The sequence below is a fragment of the Poromitra crassiceps genome (assembly GCF_964638095.1).
Source record: "Poromitra crassiceps genome assembly, chromosome: 28".
NCBI lineage: Eukaryota > Metazoa > Chordata > Actinopteri > Beryciformes > Melamphaidae > Poromitra > Poromitra crassiceps.
This window is the reverse complement of record NC_139651.1, coordinates 18,126,978-18,152,400: the sequence shown is the minus strand read 5'-3', so window position 1 is coordinate 18,152,400 and position 25,423 is coordinate 18,126,978. Positions and strand designations below refer to the sequence as shown.

The following is a 25,423-nucleotide window of genomic DNA, read 5'->3' as shown; positions in this document are numbered from 1 at the left end:
TAACCTGGATAAATAAAGCTTAAATAAAGCTTAAATAAATAAACACACACACACACACACACACGCACGCACGCACGCGCACGCACACACACACACACACACACACACACACACACACACACACACACACACACACACACACACACGCACGCACACACACACACACGCACACACACACACGCACACACACACTAGCAGCAGCAGACCCACGTGGGAGGTAAAGGAAGTGACGTAGTGAAATAACCCGGAAAACAACACAAACAAACAGCTAGAGAGTTGGAGCAATAAACGTCAAATTGTAGCAAGCGATAGTTTGTCGGTTGGTTTGGGCTTTGACTTCGTCCCAAGATTGAACGACATCAACACGGTGGCGTCTCTTCATCTGTGCACGGCTCAGCTCCAGCGTGCTTTGCTGAAACAGTGAGCGCTTACCACAGGTTTGCAACAGTTCACCTACAAGTACCAATTAGCCAGCTAAGCTAACGTTAGCTGACAAGCTATCGCAGCTACTAGCGTTAATTGTGAGAATGATGGCAACGTTAAATGTACTTCGGGTTATTTTGGGAAATAATGTATCCCACCGTTTTCTGAATACTGCCGTCATATTGATATATCATTATGTTATCTTATTCTGGCCAGGTGTTAGCTAACGTTATTTGCCAGCTAACTGTTTACATTTTAAAAACTGCGACAGGTCACACAACTTTAACACGAGATGCATATATTATACATCAAACTCTTGCGCTACTTCTGCTCTCACTCAGAATGTCAAAATATAAGCGATGTCATGGATAGTTTTTTTGAGATATTAACGTTTGTTTGGCACAACTCATACTATTCCCTGCTGCGTTGTTCGCATTTCTGGGTGTCAAATGACGTCACGCTGATTCGTCCTATAGGATCCAGTCTTCAATTGGGCATACACTCAATACAATAATAAAATGTCTACTTTTAGCATAGCCCTCACTCTCTTTCCATCGTGATCTCAAGACTTCACTAATGATAGCCCCATATGTTCCGCTGTTCTCCGTTCCTCTGTGATGCCCTCTGAACCAGCGTCACACAGCATTCCATAATGAAATTGGGGGGGGGGGTCGAGCGTTCAAAACGCTCTCCTACCCGCCTCCGACGTCTGATTGCAGATCCGAAGATATAATAATCTCCCTACGGAAGCCAGTAGTTTAGGCGGGGGTGTTAAAATGATATTCCTGCGTGAAACAATCATTGAAAAGCAGTCTTTCCACTTACCCCGCTAGCCGGGCGCTTCTGGCTCATACTGAGCACATTAGCGCCCGGCGAACGTCACGCATTTCCCATTTTACACTGTGCCATTTTCACGTCTAGGTCTAAAAGCCGGGTCCTACCTGAGTCTTCACGTGAAGTAAAGACTCTATCCGATGCATAACATCCTCTTCTTTTAATGACACCTAGTTGTTGCATCCAAATTGTTGCATAAAATCCACTTTTCTGTCTTTCAAAAACCGAAAAGCATTTATCTGGAGCACCGCTTCTTCTTCTTCTCTGATCTCGAGGTGCTGCAGATAAATGCTTTTCGGTTTTTGAAAGACAGAAAAGTGGATTTTATGCAACAATTTGGATGCAACTACTAGGTGTCATTAAAAGAAGAGGATGTTTTGCATCGGATAGCGTCTTCACTTCACGTGAAGACTCAGGTAGGACCCGGCTTTTAGACCTAGACGTGAAAATGGCACAGTGTAAAATGGGAAATGCGTGACGTTCGCCGGGCGCTAATGTGCTCAGTATGAGCGAGAAGCGCCCGGCTAGCGGGGTAATCTTTCCACAGCTTGTGCCGAATTTACAGCAGGGTCAGGTGTGTTTGATCTCACTATCATGGCGCACCGCAAGCGAGCAAACAGCAGAATATATCTGACCTGAAGTAAGAATCTATGTGAAGGCTAACTTGATGCTGTTTCTAATATTGTTGATGTGAACTGTAGGAGCAGTGAGAGCAGAATGGCCACAGACTGGTTGGGGAGTGTTGTGTCTATAAACTGCGGGCTGGGCCTGGGAGTTTACCAGGGAGAGGTGGCGTCAGTGGATCAGGCCCGCCAGACCATCTCTCTGAGACAGCCCTACCACAACGGCATCAGGTTCCCTGTTCCGGAAGTGACTTTCAAGTAAGAAAGCTTTCAGATGATCGCTGATCATCGACGTGAATGTTTACCGCCTCACTAGTTGTTGAATGTGTATATTTCCCCGTGTTCCCCGCAGCATTTGATTGTAGCCACAAATCTTGGTTTGTTATTTGGTTTACCGAAGGAAAAAAGCTTTTGCACACCTGGGCTCAACAGGTGCGTCGGAGAAGGGCAAAACCCGACACAGTACAAGAATAAACTCCCGCACACTGTCTCCCCACGTGCAATCAAAAGTTTAATAAGAAAAAGAATAACGTTTCGGTCGTGAGACCTTCATCAGATTCTCTCAGATAAGACAATCTGATGAAGGTCTCACGACCGAAATGTTATTCTTTTTCTTATTAAACTTTTGATTGCATGTGGAGACAGTGTGCGGGAGTTTATTCTTGTATTATTTGGTTTACTATAATATGATTAGGAGGGGGGAGTGGACATGATTTTACGATTTTAACATTTACAGCAGTGATTATTCCAGGGCATCACCGTCATGCAGTTTCAGCTGGAGTTATGTCTGTTTTTTTGTCTCCCGCCCCCGTAGTGCCACAGACATCAAGGAGTTGAAGTTCGTAGACATCCAGGATAGTGCCAACAAGACCAGTGTTGGTCAAGGGGCTGTCACAGAACCCAGCTCCATGCCCTCAGGACACAGTGGGCAGAGTAACAAGAGCGCTCACCCTCATTCAACAAGCAACAGCACTGCTCCAGTGACCATCTTACGCAGAGGTAGGTAGATGGGTGATTTATTAGGGTGCAATCACACCTACAGTTATTTTTTCTTAGGTCCGAACCATAGTGGAAGTGCTTAGTTTGTTTACAGGTTCACACTGTCCAATTACAAGGTAACCTGGGCTTATAAACATTAGCCACGTGGGCTTCCAAATGCTTATTTATTGGATTCAAGAAAAAAACACAAGCAGCAGGAGAAACCGGACTGTGCGGGAAACTGACATTAGTTGGGTTTCCATCGAAATGTATCACACATTTTAACAAAACTTTAAAAAAATCTGCAAAAGAAAATGTGAAATTATGCGCGTTTCCACGTGTGTAAAAACCACGTGTGGTTCACGGAGATTCCAGGCGGACAGGCAGCACTCATGCATCGGATTGTCCGCTCCGCTCAACACAGAAGCAGCTGGCTGCCTGGTACTCTGCGGATCCCACTCGCGTAGCACCACAACACGCTGAATCCCACTCGATTTGAGGGCAGATTGGCCAAAGCCAAATCCAGTCCCCAAAATTGTCAAATCAAATCATCGACATGCTACTATGGCCCGCCTCTCAACCTTTCAACCATCTCAGGCAAGTTTTTTTTTTCAGTCTGAAACGTGACTCTGACCCACGCGCGATTTGGGCTCCGTTGGGTTCATCTCATCTTTAAAGCCGACACTAGAGCAGGCTCCGAGCAGTCTCCATCCATATTAGCTCATGCGAGAGGCACGCTACATGACGCTTCACATACACTGGGCATGCGCATGTCTCAATGTGTAGTACTGGAGTCCACAAGTCGAGAGGGCAGCAACTACGCCTACGGTCAAGGCAAAGAAGAAGAAGATAGCGGCAACGTAATTTAGCAAACTATCAGAAAACAGCGTTACCATTATGATCTTTTATAATGTTAGTAGACACGTAACTGTATAGATCCCCGTTATGAGTTCAGTCGATCAAAATGACGCCCGTTTCGAAATCGGATTTTTAAGGACAGGGGGTCCAGCCAGCACAGCGACCGTGCCAGCTGATGGAAGCCGACTTCAGAGCTGCTCGCCTGGACACATACGTTTGTGATACCGGGCGAAATGGCCTGATGAAGTGGTCTGTGGTGATTAGCTAATGTCTTTGTAGCATTTTGATTATTATTGAATTCATTATGGAAGATAAAATAGATGAAAAACATGAAAATAACAATTCCTTACATACATGTTAAGTGATGCTTATAATATGGGCAGACCATTTGGGCTCTATAACATTATGTAACGTGACATAAGATCACATTTCAATAAAAAAAAGTATGTATTTGCAGATTTGAATGCTGCTGGTCGTTTGTTTAATTTGCTCTTCTGTATGTTATTGGACATTTAAAGCTGATACACAATTGTCTTGAGGTAATTCCGCCAAGCTCAGTAAAAAATATGGCAATTTAATGTGTCATGATTATTGGAAAACATACTTTATCCATAGAACTCAACATAGCCTGATCTTGCACAAATAGGTCTTCTGGTAAATTGGGCATATATCCACCTAGCCCCTCCATCACTCTTGCAGGTAAACGACGTTCTCATCTCCACTCTGTAGGCGACATGATCAAATAGTAATCAGTCAAGCAATCAACCGCTGCAGGCAGTCTAAACCTTCAAATTGTGCCTAAATATGTGCTGCTTATTTACTGTACCTTACAACAGTATTTAGTGTAAGTGTATACCAACATGTAGAGTTCATCCTACTGATTCGTAACAAGCTTTGGCCATGTTGTTTTACGGTTGTGAGGTGTTTACTTTTGCCAGTACGCAAGACGACATGAAACTGTGCTTAAATGAGTGTTTGGTTAACCGAGACAAACGGAAGACTCGCTCAATCTCCACTGCACTTATTCACATTTACTGTTGATCAATAAACCCAACGTTTCCACCTCCCCAAACGTCAAAGCTTTTCTTTACGATACATTTTTTTCTCTCTCAGCGTTTCCACTCAGGTATTTTAATGCACAAAAATGTGGATGGACCCCACCTATACCTATTTAATCCAACCAAGAGACGACAACTGAATATAATTTAAAGAGTACATGGATGTACAGGTGAATGCTAGCATTTTGACATTTTTTTTCAAATGTTCTAAAAATACTTGGTTTGTAAAAAAAATGTATAGGTGAGGAAAGGCCTGTGTGTTGGAGGCTTGTGTTTCTCCACTGTGAAACAAGCATTTCCTAGTTATCATCAGTGTTGGGGGTAACTCATTACAAAAGTAACATATGTAATATATTCCTTTTAGCAGTAACTTAGTAATATAACTTATTACTTTTAGGATTTCAGTAATATTATATAGGCTACCAGTTACTTTGTCAAGTAACTCAAGTTACAAATTGAGTTAAAAAAAATGTAATCAAGGCACATATTTAAATAAAGATAGAATAATTTCCTAATCAAATTGTCTGTTTTTATGCCAATAACCACTATAGATGACGATAACAAAAGAAAAGAATAACATTTAGAATTTTGGATTGTTTACACTGACTTCAAGGCGGTTGACATTATTTTTCGGAATGGTTCAGGAGCAGCGATGTCATTCTGCTGCTGCTGTTGTTTTCGTGAAAGTAATGCAAAAGTAGTGTGATAAGTAATGAGTTACTCTAAACAGACAGTAATATTGTAAAGTAACTTATTACTTTGAAATGAGAGTAACTAGTAATATGTAGTATATATTACATTTTGAAAGTAACTTGCCCAACACTGGTTATCATAAAGAACAAGACTATTGTCTAAAGCCCTTTTCCCACATGCGCTTTGTACCGCAAAATGACCGGTACGTGGTCTAATGCCTGCATGTGAGAAAGACGCCGTGCCGGTATAAGCGCGACCCCGTCGTCCCCGACATTTCACCAGTTTCGTGCCAGTCAGAAGAGCGGTATGCTCTTAAGGAGACGCAAGTGGAAACGGTTCCAGTCATTTTCCGCGACAGCGGTCCTTCAATCATGGGCGAGGAGTAGCCTACACACGTTGCTTAATGTTCCAGCGGGCATAATCTAATCATTCGCGCACATTAAAGCAAACTGGCGAAATGATCTTGTGATAGCCTAATAAGAGCAGTATGTCAGCTTGCTGATTTCCGAAGGCAACCCCGGACACATCAAACAAAGCCAGTCTGTAAAAAGTGCTTCAACGCGACGCAGGTGAACGGATAAACATCGAACCAGCAACTATTTCTCTCAGACACGGATCCCAACTTCTTCAAAGTGCATCAACTAATCATTCGCGCACATCAAAGCAAACTACTTCCACATTTCGCTTGTGCATTTGCTGTGTCATTCGCTGTGTCTGTCCGTGGCTGCTGCTCTCGAGCAGAGAGGGGAGGGGGAAATCGGCTGTGTTGATTACGCTGGCGGCTTGACGCTGCTCTTAAGTCAAACGAGTGTGATTTATTGTGTGACAACTGACAAGCGAACTTATTTCGAGTTTTGCCGACCCCCCAAATAAGCTCCCCCCTCCCCCCGCCCCCCCAACATACAGGAAAATTCGCTGATAGATTCCCACATGCGCGAGCCGAAGTGTGAAGGGAAATGTCCGATATTGACTTACAGGTAATTTTCCGGTACGCATGTGGGAAAAGGGCTTAAGAGTATTGGGGGTTTTGCACTACAGGCAAGAATTGAGCACAGTCATGGCTATACAGTGCTCTTTTAGCACAGTCATGCTATACAGTGCTCTTCTGTTTGAAGAACAGAACATGGATATTGTTCATCGACTGAAGGAAATGCGACACACTTGTCACATTGTCACATTGCCTAACTCACCTCCTAATCCCTGGGCAGTTGCCACCGAAGATGAGCCAAAAGACGAGTCACTCAGCTCCACCGTTTTAGTAACACTGGTGTGTTGTAGCCTAGAATACAAATTGCAAGTCACTGTTCACTGAAGATCAAATGAAGTCATTCCAAAATGATCTGTATATATTATGCAATTTGTGGGGGAAAAGTTACCTAGTGTGCTCATTCCTAGATGTTCCTGAAATCGGATGATTGCACGCTCTAAAATGTTGCCGTGTTTGTTAAAGATATCAAATGATAACATGTCATTATGAATATTAAACACTTAGTTTTACTTTCATGCCATCAATCATTTGAGCATCAGATGATATGAACGGGGGAATTGGATACGTTTTGTCCTTTTGGACGGACCTCTCCATAACAGTCACATTCCCCGGCCCGGGCGTACAGTAATGAGCTGTGGAAGCACACTGATTGTGAAGAATGTATGTGCATTCTGCTGCTGTCCCAGGCTGTTGCTGCTGTGAATCAAGAATGTGTTCTTAGGTCAACTCTCCTGATTAGATAAGTCTTTAGTGAATCTCTGAGCAGGAAGTGCGCCGGGCGGCCCGGGACAGCTCCTGGGTCTCGTCCCACAGCAGAACGAGGCAGCTCACTTTCACACTCGGGATCGCCAAACAATGAGAAGGTCAGAGGTCAATAGAATTGTAATGACTATTGGACAATGTGTAATGTTCTCCACGCTGCTTTCTAAGAATTGCCGCTGCTACCTCTCTTTTTTTCGGTGCTTCTGTGATTTAGGACAGTGGTTCTCAAATGGGGGTCCGGGGACCCCCAGGGGTCCGTGGCACTTTGCCAGGGGGTCCGCGGAAAGTTTTCAGGAAAATACAAATAAATACTTTTTTGTTGTTGCAAAAGCTTCATAGTTCAACGAAAATATTTTATGCTTTAAATCTAAAATGGTTCATGGATTACATTCTCATCTAACAAACCTATCAATTTAAAAGTCAAGCATGTTACAGTGGAAACAATTAAGCTTAGCCCAAAATCACAAATCAGAATGAGGGGGTCCCCGGTATATATATATTTTTTTTATTTTCTATCTTGTAAGGGGTCCTTGGCTGAAAAACATTTGAGAACCTCTGATTTAGGATACAACCTGCGCAGTGGGATATCACTCATGTTTTTCTTTTCTTTTGTTTTTAGCCCAAATCTGTCACCTACGAGTAATAATGTGTGACTTTAGGCTCTTTCACACACAGATCGCGCAAAAATTGCCGTTTATGAGTCCCGCGAAGCCAGCAGCCTCGCCACAGAAATTGCTTTCACACAGAGCCAAGCAGCACGGCCACATTCCCGTGCTGCTGTGTACTTTCAGGTGAAATCCCAGGGCCGGCGCCAGGATGAAATGACTGAGGGGGCTGTTATAACTGGTGAGGGGGCTGATTTTTTTTTTTTCCGATTTATTTTTTATATTTTTTTTATATGATATTTTTATATCATAAAACATAGGTTATATACCCGCTATGCCTATTTCTGGACTTTTTAACCATAATAACCTCTGAAAAGCGCAATAACACAAGAAAGACTACTATTCAAAATCAATTAAAACATTTACCGTAAATTCCGGACTATAAGCCGCGGCTTTTTTCCCGTTTTTTGGCCCCTGCGGCTTATATAACGGTGCGTCTTATCTATGGATTTTTTCAGAAAAAAAAAAAAAAAAAAAAAAAAATCTCTCTTTTTTAGCACTCTTTCTAACTATAAATCCACTTCTGTTTTAATTTCCTCTCTTGCCCTCTTTTCACCACACCGCGGACACTGTGTGCACTGTAAAAATAAACAACGGTGGTGTTGTGTTATGTTGTTTTGTTGAAATGTTACGGTAATACGGTAAATGGGAGCTTCCTCAAACAGCCATCTCTTTCCCGACAATCCCCTCTGTGCGTGACCACTTACATATGGTAATTACGGTAAGCAAACGGCCACAAGCCCATCAACTCCCTCCCCCGACTACCAGGAGAAAATCACAAACTTCGGCGAATTCACACAAAGGAAGATCAAGGAATATTCCATCGAACCGGAGCAGATCATAAATATGGATGAAGTGCCTTTGACGTTCGACCTGCCACTCACTCGGACTGTTAACAAGAAGCGCCCTGGAGGATTCTTTCACCAAAAAAAAGCTTTGCTCGTTCTCGACAGCATGAGAACGAGCAGTAGATGATCATGAGGTGGTTTTTCAGACGTGTCGATATAGCAGTTTATCGCAAAAGTGTAATGGAAACACATTTTTCGCATTTGCACGTCATGTGACCCATATTATCCCTTGGAAAAGGAGCGGAAAATAAGTTTGGTAAGTAAGGTTCGATAGCCGTGTCAAAACCTCCGCAGCAAGTGGAAAACTTTGAAGCAACGCTACCTAGCAGAAAGACGAGTGTTGTGCAAAAGCGTAGCCGGGCAAATTAGATAATGTTTAATGGCAGAAATCGGTCCATGGTGACAGCAGGCTGCCTGTGTGCGCGCATTTGGCACAGCGGCGAGATGAGAGGATGAAAAGCACACACTGGTGCGGTGGTGCTGTCTGAAGTGAATACAGTGACTGTGAGTAGGCTAATACATTGCACACGTTTCAGGTGCAATTATAGAACCAAATCAGCCTTTTCCCCCCTCCATCTCTAAATCGGACCAGTTGTAGGCTATTAGGCTACCTTTTTTCCTCTGCCTGTCGCGCTGACTGCATTCACGCAGCCAGCAACATTTTGCGACTCATTTTCTTTTGAATTGATAATCAGGCTCGTTTATATGCATTGTAACTTCATGTTGGGATTTCCATTGACCATTGGTTGGATTTGAGCATGCAGGGGACGGGATATGGGGCAGATCCCCGTGCGTAATCACTGTGGCAGCTGCTGCAACGGGGAATCACTCAAACGCAACTTCAATGGAAACGCCTACAAGTCGCAATTGTACATTGTCGAAGTTGTAGAAATATCGCAATTCTTTTGCGAAAAACTGTAATGGAAACACAGCTATAGATGAAGAGGAGTTCGTTGGTTTTGAGTGACAATGAAGGAGAGAGGAGAGTGGTTGACGAAGCCACCCTGAACCTGTTCGTTTCCGACACTGAAGATGAGGACTTTGGTGGTTTCAGTACGCAGGAAGAAGAGGAAGACGAGCATTAGTGACTTGACTTCTCTGGTTACAGGTTTGCTGCACATATAGCCTATTGTTGTGTGATTTTGTCTGGGGATTAGTGACCTGACTTTTGTTTTGTTTTGTTGAAATGTTAATAAATGGGAGCTTCCCCAAACAGCCATCGCTTTCCCGACATTCCTCTCTGTGCACGAACCCTTTCATATGGTAATTAAACATCAAAACACCCGCGGCTTATAGACCGGTGCGGCTTATAGAAGAAAAAAATAGTCAATTTTGGTCCCGCGGCTTATACACCGGTGCGTCTTATAGTCCGGAATTTACGGTATTTCACAGCAGCAGATTAAGGCATTAATAGAGGTTCAAGGGTTCATAGGTTCAAATTTAATAAATAGCTACATCTCTGACACCTTGTGACAACCAAAGCACAGCAAATAGCGCTTCCCTGCCAATTCTGAAACAACAGAGCTATGTTTACAGGGGGTAGCCTACATCAACTTAAACTGATCAAATTTGATGAAGACTGCAGAAACAGCAGCCTAAACATGTCAGGTACAAACATTACCTAACTGGCCTTTATAGATGAACTATTCTTTATTTTTATTTTTTTAATTTATTTTTATTTTTCAAGTGAGGGGGGCGAAAATTGAACTGAGGGGGCTAAGCCCCCTGAGGCCCCCTCGTGGCGCCGGGCCTGGATCCCCTGCTCCCGGATTGAAAAGCGAGCGGAGGGATTTCCAGCTCCTCCTAGCCCAAATTAATATTTTCATAGGTTGGTGTAGCCTAGGCTACTGTATGATGAACGAATTCATTCAACAACAAGACTTCCCTCCTTCTCCTATGTCCGCTGAGCAGGGAGATAGGTGCACTCGCATGGTGGGCGGGCAGATCGATATGGTGTCCTACTAAAATTGGAACGATACACGACCGCCCGCATATCAAACAGCTGCAGTCTGCATAACGTTCGTCGGGGGAATAGTATAGGCTATAGATGCACATGACTACTTAACGTTAGTAGTTTTTGTAAGGGAATGCACAGAGCTGATTTTGAGAGGGAATAACCTCAGACCAACTCGCCACATACAGCTATAGCCCTCTGAAGCTTATTATTATATCCGTTAATTTTACCTACTAATGTCAACATCGTTTGAGCATAAAGCCTAACTGCACGGAGCATTCCTCCTGGCGTCCCTGCAGTCATGATTGTATAGGCTACTTTTTTTTACTTTCACTCGTGCACTTTCTTGATATGAGGTGATTTCCCCTGTAATTTTTTTATGAATGAGCTGACCATTCCCACCTTTTCCGGCTCGCTGCGACGACCTTTCAAATGGAGGCGGGTTGCCAGGTAACCCGGCGCTGTTACTACCTACCGTCGCGGGACAAAAGGCGTAAAAACAATTATCCACCAAATCGCGTTCACGACTTTCACATCGGAGGCGCGAATCCTATTTTCCGTGCATTTTTCGGCTTTCAAGGCCGGTGTGAAAGAGCCTTGTGTCACTAGCCTGAGAGCATGGGACCAGGCACTGTTTTGGCTGCTACTCAAGACTCCCATAGCGTGCTAACGGCTTGTAGCAAAGTTCCTCTTTACAATATGTGTGTGACTAAAGCTGCAAAAGAGGAGGTTCTTTTGTTTTTACCCCAAATCTGTCACCTAGGAGTAATAACGTGTGACTGTGTCACTAGCCCGAGCATGGGACCAGGCATTGTTTGGCTACTACTCCCTCAAGATTCCCATAGCGTGCTAACGGCTTGTAGCAAAGTTCCTCTTTACAATATGTGTGTGACTAAGATCAATAAACATCCCCCTCCCTCCCTCCCTCACCGTGTGTCTGCTGCTAAAGAGGAGGTTATGCAAAGGCTTGGCTTACGTGCCTCAGTGCCCTCTCGTCCTCCCTCACCCCGTCTCCTCCTCCCTCCGCTGCTCCCGCTCGGCACAGGAAACCAGCCCTCCCCAGACAGGAAGTAATGTTGTCCCCGGGTGCTCGGGAAAGGCCGACGCGACCTCAATTGTGGAAGCACTGTTTACCTTTGACTTTTTATTTTAATCTCCAGCTCTTTGGGCCGGTGGCCAGTGGAGCTAATGCCCAAATTCGCACGGGACCAAAGCGCTGAGTGGCTTGGGGCAGGGACCGACCCTTTCACACGCAATAATGCCATGGTCCCCCCGAAAAGCCTCCGCCCGGCCACAAAGGAGGGTCCACTGCTGCTTATACAAGATCACACACACTGCTGCTTATACAAGATCACACACACTGCTGCTTATACAAGATCACACACACTGCTGCTTATACAAGATCACACACACACTGCTGCTTATACAAGATCACACACACACTGCTGCTTATACAAGATCACACACACACTGCTGCTTATACAAGATCACACACACACTGCTGCTTATACAAGATCACACACACTGCTGCTTATACAAGATCATACACACTGCTGCTTATACAAGATCATACACACTGCAGCTTATACAAGATCATACACACTGCTGCTTATACAAGATCATACACACTGCAGCTTATACAAGATCACACACACTGCTGCTTATACAAGATCACACACACTGCTGCTTATACAAGATCACACACACACTGCTGCTTATACAAGATCACACACACTGCTGCTTATACAAGATCACACACACTGCTGCTTATACAAAATCACACACACACTGCTGCTTATACAAGATCACACACACTGCTGCTTATACAAGATCACACACACACTGCTGCTTATACAAGATCACACACACTGCTGCTTATACAAGATCACACACACTGCTGCTTATACAAGATCACACACACTGCTGCTTATACAAGATCACACACACTGCTGCTTATACAAGATCACACACACTGCTGCTTATACAAGATCACACACACTGCTGCTTATACAAGATCACACACACACTGCTGCTTATACAAGATCACACACACTGCTGCTTATACAAGATCACACACACTGCAGAAATGTGTTGTGAACGTTCTGCTGTTCATGGTTCTGGGAGAGGAGACTGGCTGCTTTTCTGGATGATGCATGGATGGACCTCCCGAATTGGAGCCCAATTAATCAGACCAAAACGGAGCCCATTAAGCGCGTCCTGGTGGCTCACCTGGTAGCACGCGTACCACGAAGGCTTGGTCCTTTGTACGGCTGACCCGGGTTCGAATCCGACCCACGGTCCTTTGCAGCATGTCATCCCCTCTCTCTCTCTCCCCACGTTTCCTGTCTGCCTACTGTCCTATCTAAATCAAAAATAAAGGCAAAATGTCCAAGAAATAATCTAAAAAACAAACGAAAAAAAACGAGCCCATTAACACGTTCACTGCCAATGACGAGATATCTCGTCTTACAGAATCCAACCGTTGACTGCCAAAGACGAGATATCTCGTCTTAAAAAAACTTTTTTTTTTTTGACGGTCGGGCGTGGATCAACGCTCCCCCCGTCTCCTATAAAAATATTGGAGTCAGCGAACGTGTACAACCCATTCCACGGACCCACTAAGTGGCGACAGTGCTCTCCACACTAGGAAAAGCAGAGCCAAAACTGTAGGGTAACGCGCGAGGAAACCATTCTCTACTGTAAAATGGATTGGCGAAAACGCTTTCACTTTAGCGCATTATCGCGCTGGGAGCTGGCGGTGGGGGATTCCAAAAATAGACTGGGTGGAAAACACAGTTTGAAACACGCAGCATAAAGCCTAGAATCGCACAAAGCTTCATCAAAGCTCTCAAACCCAAGAAACAAGTGAGCCCTATCCACACTCGCTGCCAGGGAGGGAGGCTGCTCAAACTCGCAGCAGCAGCAGCAGCAGCAGCAGAACACTCGCTTGTGACAAACGCAGGCTGAAAGCCACCAGACACGCCCACGGAGGGAGGAGTTTGAAGGAGAGGGCGTTCAGAACTATATTGTTTAGATGTCTGATCTCTCACTGATGCCAAAAATAAATGGTTAAAGTGACTGTTCTGCCTGTTTGATTGAATTTCACAAAACTGCGATTATCTCAGCTTTCACTCTCAGACGCTGAAACCATGCTGTACTCAACGGCTAATATCTACATAACTACTAACTCTACAAACTAACTCTTTTAGACAGAGAAAGCACACATTCTATTAGTACTTTTGTGAACTTTGTGTTCACAAACTCCAAGCAGAAAATAATCCTCGGCTCTTGTAAAATGAGCCAGAATCCTCAAAAAAACCCTCTGGCAGAACCTACCTACAGTAAAAAAAAAAAAGGCTGGCAGTGAATGTGTTAAAAGGGCATTTTTGAAGAAGAGCTCCTCCTATGAAACAATTCCAGAAACTCTTCCCATAAGAAGAGCTCTTCCTATGAAACGATCGCAGAAACGCTTCCCATAGGGGGGGCATGGTGGCGCAGTGGTAAGCGCTGTCGCCTCACAGCTAGAAGGTCCTGGGTTCGATTCCCACCTGGGACGCTGTGAGCGCTGAAGGAATGCGTGCCCGTCCGCATGTCCTCGAGTGCCCACCGCCCGGGTGGGGTCGTCAAAAGGGCCTTTCTGTGTGGAGTTTGCATGTTCTCCCCGTGCCCCCTGGGGGTTTCCTTCATATAGGAGCCCCCTTCACCAAAACATGCAATATCCTGGTTGCTGATGTGGTGCCTCCTCTGGTCGCGTTAGGGGGGCCTGTTCAGAGGGAGGGGAACTGGTTGGAATAGTGTGATCCTCCCACGTGCTATGTCCTACCGGTGAAGCTTCCTCTGTCAGGTGAAAAGAAGCGGCTGGCTAACTGCCCATGTCTCGGAGGAAGCATGGAGCCAGTTTCGGCTCTCCCCAGATCCGCAGAGGGTGGAGCAGCAACCAGGATAAATAAATTAAAATTTAGCACTAATGGGGGATAAAAATGGGATAAATAAATTAAAATTTAGCACTAATGGGGGATAAAAATGGGATAAATAAATTAAAATTTAGCACTAACGGGGGATAAAAATGGGGATAAAAAAATCTGGAAAAGAATAAAAAAAAAGAAAAAAGAATCGCTTCCCAGAAGAAGAGCTCCTCCCATGAAACGATCCCAGAAACGCTTCCCATAATCGGCATGCTACCGCAGTGTAATAGATTTGTGCACTCCCTACTCCCTAGGAGTTTCCCCCCTATACCACTGTCTCAGAATAGTTTTAAACCTGTATCTAGTGAAGGTTTTTGCTGGGCATACTTGACCTTTTTCAGCACGGCCATCTCATGCAGTTACACACATTCAGAATGTACCTGCGACATTGCTCAGAGGTCGCCGAGTGCCTTGCTGAAGGGCACTTGCAAGTAAAGCTCCTGTTTATCATCACCTCCTTCTGAACTCATTTATCATTTCTTGAAAGTGTTGGTCAACAGTAACGCTACAGGATTCAGGAATACATTGGAAACTATCCCAAACGAGATTTGGAAGGGTCATGGAAATGTGTTCCATATCAAATGTTTATCGAATGACAAGCGTATCTGATAGGAGATGTCGTCACTCTGAATAAATTATAACTGGCACATTTTCTGATCACATGGTTTGTCACCGTTTTATAGTTGTTTGTTTATTTAGCGTGTGTAATTTGAAGATGACTCATTCTGTCATTTGAAATGTATCCGGCCGGTGCCTCTCTGCTAATTTGTTGCCTGTAGGTTTGTCTCAGCTGAAATGAGTGAAGTGCAGCGTCTCCGTGTATCTCTATCTTGTTATTCATTAGCCTGCTTTGTTTGGAAACCTGCCCAGTTCATTCACACTTCTGACTCCCTGCATGACAAAACGCTTCCTTGTGAATAATGACATCGTAGTTATGCTAAAGGCTCTAACCTTTCATCCCTGACTTGTCCACACACAGTTTAACATGGTGCTAATTTGCAGGTGAATTGTAGCACTGGACTTATTCATGTTTTGAATGGGACGTTCTTAGTGCTGGTAACACTCGGAACGAGTGCAGAGGAAGCGCGGCTCAATCATCAGCGCTGTCTGTCACCTCGGGCTAGTTGTAAGGCCGTATATTGTGACATTGTGAGGTAGGTCTCCGAATCAGCTCGCGATTGGTTAGTTGCCTTTGTGTCAACAGCAGTGTACTGTGACCGAGGCTCGTGATTGGTTGGCGCCTTTGTATCAACAGCAGTGTACTGTGACGGAGTGTCCCGGTGTCTTGCGTGAGAGAGTCCAGAGCACCTTAGCTTGTCACACTGACATGAGCGTGCGACTGTGCCTCTCTTGTCTCCCTGGTTAGCGTGAGAGCTCTGCATGGTTGTGGTTGAAGGCCAGGTTTTTCCAGTTCTTTCCTTCTCATCTTGGTTCATTTTGTTTTTTTTTGTTTGTGCAGCATGCATGGATGTAAACTTTGTGGAGTACCGTGCACTCATTCATTGTATATTTTCTGTGTCAAGTGGTGTCATTTAGCCTAGTTTGTTTTGCTCTCATGGGGGTAATACTTGCTACTTGCTAATACTTGGTGCTTATTGTGTATGGATCACACTGTGACAGAGGGATGAAATTATTACAGGTTTAATGATAAACTGTGATCAAAGTCTTGATGGTTCGTGTTGCCATTTAAAAATTGTAATGTGTTTTATTATAGTGCTTTGGAAGAACACAGTAAATACTGTGCATCGTCAACCAAAGTTAGCAACAGTTTCCCAGAGTTTTCAATATAACTCAGTGAAATGATTTGAGTGAGTGTATCAGTACTTTTTGGATCTGGAGTTTTCAATAGAAAACCTAATGAAATTATTTCAGTGTGTATCAGTGCTTTTTGAAAAATGTCAGCACATTTGAACAATAACGCGATAACACTGATATAATAACCGTGATAATTTTGGTCACTATAATCGTGATGTGAAATTTCACCTCCAGACAGAACCCATAGCTTATTTGAGTGCTGATCCTGCAAAGAGAAGATTGCTGAGGAAAGTAGAGCTGATAGATAGGTGGCAATGGCATTCTGGGAAATGTATCCAGTGTACTTTGCTCTTGAGGCGAAAGCCAAGATTGGCCTGTGGTCGCCCCAAAGCAGTACTTTCCAAAGTAGGGACCTTGATTTCATCAGTATCAGGGGTGAAATTCAAGTGAAATAAGGAATAGTTAAACTGACATTTCTTCGTTTGCTAGAAGTGATCCCTTGGGAGAAAGTAATATAAGAATGAATATTATTATTATGATCAGAGGCTTCACTCTCTTCACTGTTATCTATACTAAATCACATCCAACAGCAAACAATCTCTTCAATGGCAGTGGGACAACATCTTGCAACAGAATTGTACCAAATAGGTAAACAGGCAGTGAACTCCTGAACATATCCAGACTTCACTCGAATGGCCTGCATGTTTATTAGCACCAAATGTTGTGAGCGCGCCCCCGCAAACACTCTGCCCACCCAAGCCCCAAGTGCCATGTCCATGTGGCTCGCAGAGCAGCTCTTGTTTAGCAGCTATCATGTTTAGCAGCTATCATGTTTAGCAGCTATCATGTTTAGCACCTAGCTATCATGTTTAGCACCTAGCTATCATGTTTAGCAGCTATCATGTTTAGCACCTAGCTATCATGTGTAGCAGCTATCATGTTTAGCACCTAGCTATCAGGTTTAGCAGCTATCATGTTTAGCAGCTATCATGTTTAGCACCTAGCTATCATGTTTAGCACCTAGCTATCATGTTTAGCAGCTATCATGTTTAGCAGCTATCATGTTTAGCAGCTATCATGTTTAGCAGCTATCATGTTTAGCAGCTATCATGTTTAGCAGCTATCATGTTTAGCAGCTATCATGTTTAGCAGCTGCGATCATGTTTAGCAGCAGCTATCATGTTTAGCAGCTATCAGGTTTAGCAGCTATCATGTTTAGCAGCTGCGATCATGTTTAGCAGCAGCTATCATGTTTAGCAGCTGCGATCATGTTTAGCAGCAGCTATCATGTTTAGCAGCTGCGATCATGTTTAGCAGCAGCTATCATGTTTAGCAGCTGCGATCATGTTTAGCAGCAGCTATCATGTTTAGCAGCTGCGATCATGTTTAGCAGCAGCTATCATGTTTAGCAGCTATCAGGTTTAGCAGCTATCATGTTTAGCAGCTATCATGTTTAGCAGCTATCAGGCTCATGTCCAGAGCGAGCGAGTGGGCGTGTGCTTACAAGCAAACGATTTGTACCACTTTTGACAACCAGTTTCTAAACATGAGGGAGAAGCTCTGTGGTTCAGCTCAGAACGAAAATGTGTTTCTGCTGAACGAATTTCCACTTTAAAGAGCATGCGCTCTGTAAGTTGATGGTAGCAGCTAGGGCAGTACACCAGACAGCTCCTCTGTACCTGCAATCTATGGTCAGGTTCCAAACCTCTCACCGCTCCCTTCGCTCCTCCACTAGCGCAGGTCGCCTCGCCCCTCACTCGCTACAGGGGCTAAAAAGTCGCTCATCCCGATCGTGACTCTTCTCGTCCCTGGCACCTCAATGGTGGAATGAGCTTCCACCTTCAGTCAGGACGGCTGAATCACTGCCGATCTTTCGGAAAAGACTAAAGACACACCTTTTCAGGCTCCATCTGGGCCCTTCTTGAACCAACTTCTTTCTCTCTCTTTAAAAAAAAATAAAAAAAAATAAAAAAATAACTTAACTTTACCACTATTCCTTCAGATGTTGTAGTTGTCATAGACTGTGTTGCATAGTTGATCGCTCTATTGCTGACAAAATGTGTTATTGTAAGTCGCTTTGGATAAAAGCGTCTGCCAAATGACGTAATGTAATGTAATGTAATGTAAAGTTCAGTCGTCCCCGTCCGTGGAGAGAGAGAGTGTGTGGTTTCTCTCCTCTCTCCCACCTGGCTGTGGCCGTCCTGCAGTGTCCTCACTCGCTGATCATGAGTTTGCTGTTTCATTCATTGATATGCCGAACGATTAATTAATATACATGAACTAGTGATGCGCTGGTCAGGGTTTTTTAACGCTCGCACTAGAGATGCGCGGATGAGCTTTTATGCCATCCTAATCCGTGTGTATGCATGAACCGTCCGCCCGCCATAAATCCGCGCAAATTATTTCATACTATTTATAGATCTGCGCCCGCCATGCACCCGACGCTATAAACGCTATAAAACGCTATAAAAGGAGAGAACTTACGGTTTCTGCTGCCGTTGGTGCGATCGCTGCAGTCCAAGACTCCAAATAAACTTCCATGCTGTATTATGTCCAGTCCACCACTTGCCCTCATGTAGCTTACTCGGCTAACGCTATAGCTTTAAGTTTAGTTTACTTGATTGCCTCATTGTATGGGAAAATACGAACGCGTCTTCTCTTCAAACACGTCTTCAGCGGAGATTCCTTTTTGAGGGTGACATCATTGACCATATATGGACGAAAAGTGTAGCCTTGCGACCTAGCACATGGCTATTGTTGTGTTTACGGCCGTGGGTCCTTTGGGGGGGATCTACAATAGGCGACTAAGAATGTGCCTGATGAAAAATGTAGCTTAAAATACGTTCATAGACTAGAGAACGTAATTAATATTTTTTTTCCTCATTAACTCATTCTCTGCCAGGGTCATTTCGGTCTGTGTGCTCCCAGTGCCAGGATTTTGAGCATATTTCCTGATCTTCCAGGACCCACAGAATATTCTGTGCTAGGAATAAAATTACACAACATATCTCACAATAAAGCAGAGACTCTCTTCTTACCCCTTGTAAAAAACTGAAACTCGACCATGTTTCCTTGTTTAGTTACAAGCAGTGGAAGTTAGCTTGTTTTCACGAAAAATGCCCTCCTTGGGACATAAATGGGAGAAAAAGAGGTTTTTAGTGAAGGGCACCGTTTCAAGCAGAACTCTCTTTTGAGCCTTTTATTTTTTGCCTCAGTGACACATCAGACATATACAGTATTTGTTTTCCCAAATAAATAAATAAAAAATAAAAAATAAGAGAATGTATTTGAGGGAGCTGTGTCGGTCTTAGCTTGATAAAAGCAGAAACAAATGGAACGAACCCTTATGTGGTCACACTCACACACTCTCTCTCTCTCACACTCTCACTCACACACACACACACACACACACACACACACACACAGGAATAACGAGTGCTGTAACGTTACCTGCTGTCACGTTACCTCTCATAACTAACGTTAGCACAGAAGATCACACAATAGCTACGTTAGTGCTGTAAACTTTGAAATGTTTATGTGACACATGTTTCGCCTTGGTTGCTGGGGACGGGTGTGTGACGCGGTTTGACGCGTTTGACGTATCCATGTGATTCCCCCTCCCTTGAGTGTGACAGAGAGCTCCCCTTGAGAGGGAGATCTGGCAAGAGGAAACGTGAAGCGAGTCATGCCGGCGGCATAAGTTATAAACAATGCGTGACAATTATACTCGAATGTTGTGTGTGTGATCATTTCATCTCAAACGCGATACAAAAAATAGGCTACTTTTTACCATCGTCATCGCTCTCTCCAAGTGGCACCCATTTCTCCTCCTCCGATTCATCTGTGTCACAGAACGCTGTGAAGGGGAGCCTTCGTCGCCATGGCGCTCCGTCGTGGAGCAATAACAAAAACGCTGGCGTCTTCCTCGCCATCGTCGCCAGCCGAGAACTCTGGATCGGACTCTGTTTCGACCACAGGCTCCACCCATAAATACTAAACTAGCGGGTTCCTTTTATCAGTTTGACTTGAAACAATGTCACAGGCTGGGAAAGTGTCTGATGTAATGTAAACAGCCAAAACATGAAAGTACGTCCGAGTACGTCTTTGGCACAGAACGCCATTGTAAAAAGTACGTCCGAGTACGTCTTTGGCAGAGAATGAGTTAATGATACATCGTTTCAACGGCCCGCTACCCATCCGCGATTAATCAGAATGTTTATTTTTATGATCTGGCCCGCCCGTGGAGCGGGATATCCGCGGTCAGCGCGGGTATAACTGCGGCCCGCGCATCACTAGCCCGCACCCAACCCAACCTGTCATTGGAGCCAGTCCGCACCAGCCGGCCCGTTAAAATATGTGAAAATGCTGAACCCAACCCAACCCAGCAGCCCGCAAACGGCCAATTATACAGTATGTCTCCGGACTCAAGATGAGCGCAGCAGAGCTCTCCAAGGTCTCTCCAAAACACACACATGCGTGTCGGTGCGCGATGACAGTTTTACTGCTCTGCTGTTGCTCTGCTGTCTTCATGTCATTGAGTTCTTTCTGCTTCGTCGGCGTTACAAACTCAGCTCTTATTATCGCTCTTTCTTCAATTAATCCAAGGTCTTCAAATGGAGGTAGCAGGTGGAGGTAGCAGGTGGAGGTAGGTTACAGAAACACTTCTTATTCTTTCTCATTTCTTTTCATTACCTCATGTTCTCGCAATTGGTCACGTTGTTGCACAAATAGATCACAGTCGAATCCACAACAGAAAATCTGCGGTGGGATTAGTTTTATGCACACTTCAAATCATTACAGCGAATAATGCTTCCAAAATGTTTGTTTTGAGAGCACATAGGCTAGCTCATTTGAAGCGTTTCTTTACTCCACCATGTAGGCTATAGTAGAGAGTGCAGCAGGTGCAGACGGCTTCAGACTCGCTGTCTTGACTGTGTGTGAGAGAGTCTTAATAAAGGGTTATTCTGCGTATTTCACTGCTCTTAACTAAATGATTTCATAATGTTGCTTTGTCACGTTCTGAGCCTGCCCCGCCCGCACCCGCCATATTTTCATCATTTGCCAACCCAGACCGCCTGCGGGGCGGGGCCACCTCGCGGGACCCGGCGATTTTTTTATTTTTTTTTATTTTTTTTTACGAAATCTAGATGGAAAAATGAATGGCAGATGAAATCCCTTGTTTCGTCTGCTGAACACGGAAGAGGGTGTGACTTTGGCTTGGGATAAATAAACAAATATTAAAGTATGCATATTGGCTATACAGTTCCTATACTATATAGCTATACAGGCGGAGCGCACTGTTGCAAGGGAAAGGTGTACGCTGGATTTACAACACAAGACAAAATGATCAGATGCTGAGTGGGAATGCGCCTGCAATGGAGTAGCATTTACTCATTGTAAAATAGCAGATAAATACTCACCAGTGACAGTATAACCACTGACTCAAAGCGCTACCATTATTACTAGCACTATATTGCTTTATGGAATCCCATTCAGTTAGAATTATTTTCAAATCATTACTGATAATAAATAAAACCATTCTTGAACATTTAAATTATTTTGTTAATCTCAATCATGTGTTATGTGTTGTGCCTAACAAAGCCTCTTGCGGCTGTTTCAGAAATAACTTAACGCATATAGACACTGCGTAACGCGTCATCATTCAGAAACCACGCCCAAGATGGGGGAAAACAGAACCCCCCCCTCCAATCCTGGCGTTCTCCTATGTCACGTGCATGGTTGCGTGTTGCACAAAAAGATCGTATATACGGAAGATGAAGACTCCAACTTACTTCCTTGACAGCTAGATCCACATTTTTCTTCTTGCCAATTATCAATGGCTTCCTTGTTATGCTAAAAACTTTAACTGGCGATTTTTTACATTTGTTGTCTGCGCAGCCCACCACACAACAGCTTTTAGCTATGTTTAATTCAAGGAAAATGATGCTGGTGTGTGGAAATGAACGGAGCCCGTGATGGGCGTGGCCTATTTCATGCAGTGTCTCTATAGCTTCATTTTGCTTTCTTTGGTGTTGAACGTCTTAACTCCTCCATTCTCCCTTGTCCCGCTCTGTGTTAACCCAGCACCCGCAGGTGTGTCGAGCAGCAGGGGGCCGACACAGCAGGGGGCCACAGCCAAGAAAGCGTCTGTGAGGAACGGCGGTGCTGCAGGAGGCATGAGGGTCAAGGATGACGAGTGCTTCGGAGACGGGACGGACGACAGCCTGGACACCGACTTTGACTTCGAGGGGAACCTGGCTCTGTTCGACAAGGCCGCCGTCTTCTCCCAGATCGACGGGGGCAGTCGCCACGGCAACAGGGCACAGCGCCCCCGCAGCACGCCCAACGAAAGGACGCCTTCGCGCTACCGCCACGACGAGAACATCCTGGAGGGCAAGCCTGTGGTGTATCGGCAGATAAAGGTGCCCCAGCATGGGGGCCAAGAGTATTGTACCGGTGAGACTTGGGCACACACACACACACACACACACACACACACACACACACCTACACACACACACACACACACACACACACACACACACACACACACACACACACACACACACACACACACACACACACACACACACACACACACACACACATATTCACATATGCTTGGAGAGCTGGGGCCTCATTATATAACTGTTATCTCTGGCCTTCTGCCTACAGCCTTGTCTGACCAGACATTGTAGGACCGACCCAAACATAGGCCTAAAAACAAACAGAGCAAGAAGCCATATCGCTCCCGGCTTCTAAGAGTGTGGATGTTGTTGTTGTTGTTGTTGTTGTTGTTGTTGTTGTTGTTGTTGTTGTTGTTGTTGTTGGGGGGGGGGGGGCAGTGCAAAGCAGGGGAGAAGTGACTGCCTCTCTCCCTGCCTCTCCCTGTCACCCCTCAGGACGGACACACCCATCCATGTACTCATACACATACATGTACATACTCTCTCCATTCATGCTGAGTTGTCCTCTTCACTACCCCTCCACCACTGGTACCAGCGCTGGAGGGGTAGAGGGTCACTTTTTTGGTTTGTTCCCAGTTAAGGTTATTGTGCTGGTTGTTGTGCTAAAGTGATTTGCATTATTTACCAGGATTTGAAAATATTTATTTCAAACAGTTAAAACAATACATACAAAACAAATAAAAAACAGGAACAAAACCAATAACAACCAAGAAGACTTCATCAAACATAAGTAAACTCCAGCAGAAAACAGTTTGAAAAGGGGTCGGAAGAAGCCGAGGCTTATCGAGTCCTGCTCCCAAACCATCCATATCTATCATCATATATCCACATCCACATGTGTTTACACACACACACACACACACACACACACACACACACACACACACACACACACACACACACACACACACACATATATCTATATATATATATATATATATATATATATATATATGTGTACAGATCCTTTCCAAAAAATTTGAATATCATGGAAATAACATTGGTGACGATGATTCAAAAATTTGGCGGAGATTCAGAGGGAGTGGACTGAGGCTGGAGTCAGTCATAACTGAGAAGTAACTGCTGATTTTCTTCACACTATAATAATTTCTTGAAATACTGTATTTGGGGTTTTCTGGAGCTGTAGGCCAAAATCATGAAAAATGAAACAAATAAAGGCTAGAAATATTTCGCTTTGTGCGTAATGAATCTATAATCTAGGAAAATTTCACTTTGAAAGGAATTATGGAAAAAACGAACTTCCATGATATTCTAATTTTTTGCAAAGGATTTGTCACAATGTTATGTCACAAATGTTATATGGTCTCCCCTGATTCTAAGGGTGCTTTGCTTTCTCACTGGCGCCCCGGTACCGTTCCCAAGCGCACTTTTTTTTTTTTGACCCCAGTTTCGGAACGTTTGATGAGTGTGAACGTGGTGTTGCGTTCTGTTCCGTTCCGCCCGGGCGCGCAACGTGGAACCGTGACAGGATCCACTTGAAAAGGTGGTCTGGGGAATGCTTTGGCGTGCCCGGGAACGGAACACTTGCGAATGTGAACGCCATCCGTTCCAAACCACACAGACAACACACGGGAAGCATTTTACACCAGGTCTCTGGAAAGATTAATTGCGGACAAGGAGAGGGGGTGACTTTGGCACTCTACTGACGTTCACAGACCCAGACTACGTTAGCCACATTAGCTTAGCTTCCCGAACCAAGCTGAGATGGCCCATGGAACAATAGACAGATTGTCAGCTTTTCTTCATGCAGTAACGAGCCTTGAAACCTTTTCCTTGTGGCTGTAAGTGTTGATGTAATGTTGACACCGTTTCTACCGTTTCTATCATGCAGCTGCTGGGTGCTGCTGTCGCTAAATGCTGCTTGCGTGAGTGCGTGCGTGCGTGAGTGAGTGCGTGCGTGCGCACTGCGTAGTGTGCAGCCAGCGGCTACGGCAACGTCACATGGACAAACTTGCTGCTCTTAAAGACACAGGCGCCAGTAAAAACAATGGAAAACGTACTTTTTAAGACAAGATTGTCAACAAACGATTTTCGAAATTGGTTGCCCCATCCCTACTACAAAGAGGATCACAGTGGATACAAGCTGTTTCATCCCTACTACAAAGAGGATCACAGTGGATACAAGCTGTTTCATCCCTACTACAAAGAGGATCACAGTGGATACAAGCTGTTTCATCCCTACTACAAAGAGGATCACAGTGGATACAAGCTGTTTCATCCCTACTACAAAGAGGTTCACAGTGGATACAAGCTGTTTCATCCCTACTACAAAGAGGTTCACAGTGGATACAAGCTGTTTCTTCCATAGGGCGGAGGACAGGCTGCCTGCGATCATATCCTCCTGGTTACTGTTTAGCATGGAGGTGACCTTTGCCCCCCCCCCCCCCCCCCCCCCCCTCCCTCACACTATGCAGCAACAGGCGTGTGAACATGATGACACTTCAGCAGCACACTGTCTGAATGTGTAGGTCGCTGTGCGTTACATAACTGATAAGGACATGGCATGCTAGTCCAAGGTGTGAGTGGAATGA

At 44.6% G+C, this 25,423-nt stretch overlaps 1 protein-coding gene across 1 annotated transcript in view; it reads left to right on the top strand.

Moving 5' to 3' along the window:
* Positions 1 to 308: 308 nt before the first annotated feature.
* The window catches only part of LOC310799618 (enhancer of mRNA-decapping protein 3-like), a gene marked incomplete at its 3' end in the record, with an annotated part of 49,796 nt that continues 24,681 nt past the window's right edge, over positions 309 to 25,423 (top strand). Inside the window, exons 1-4 of the mRNA XM_083662207.1 lie at positions 309 to 437; positions 1,959 to 2,138; positions 2,695 to 2,879; positions 22,489 to 22,860. Coding sequence (XP_083518333.1) covers positions 1,975 to 2,138; positions 2,695 to 2,879; positions 22,489 to 22,860 — 721 coding nt within the window. The 5' untranslated portion in view covers positions 309 to 437; positions 1,959 to 1,974. The remainder of the gene's footprint in view (positions 438 to 1,958; positions 2,139 to 2,694; positions 2,880 to 22,488; positions 22,861 to 25,423) is intronic.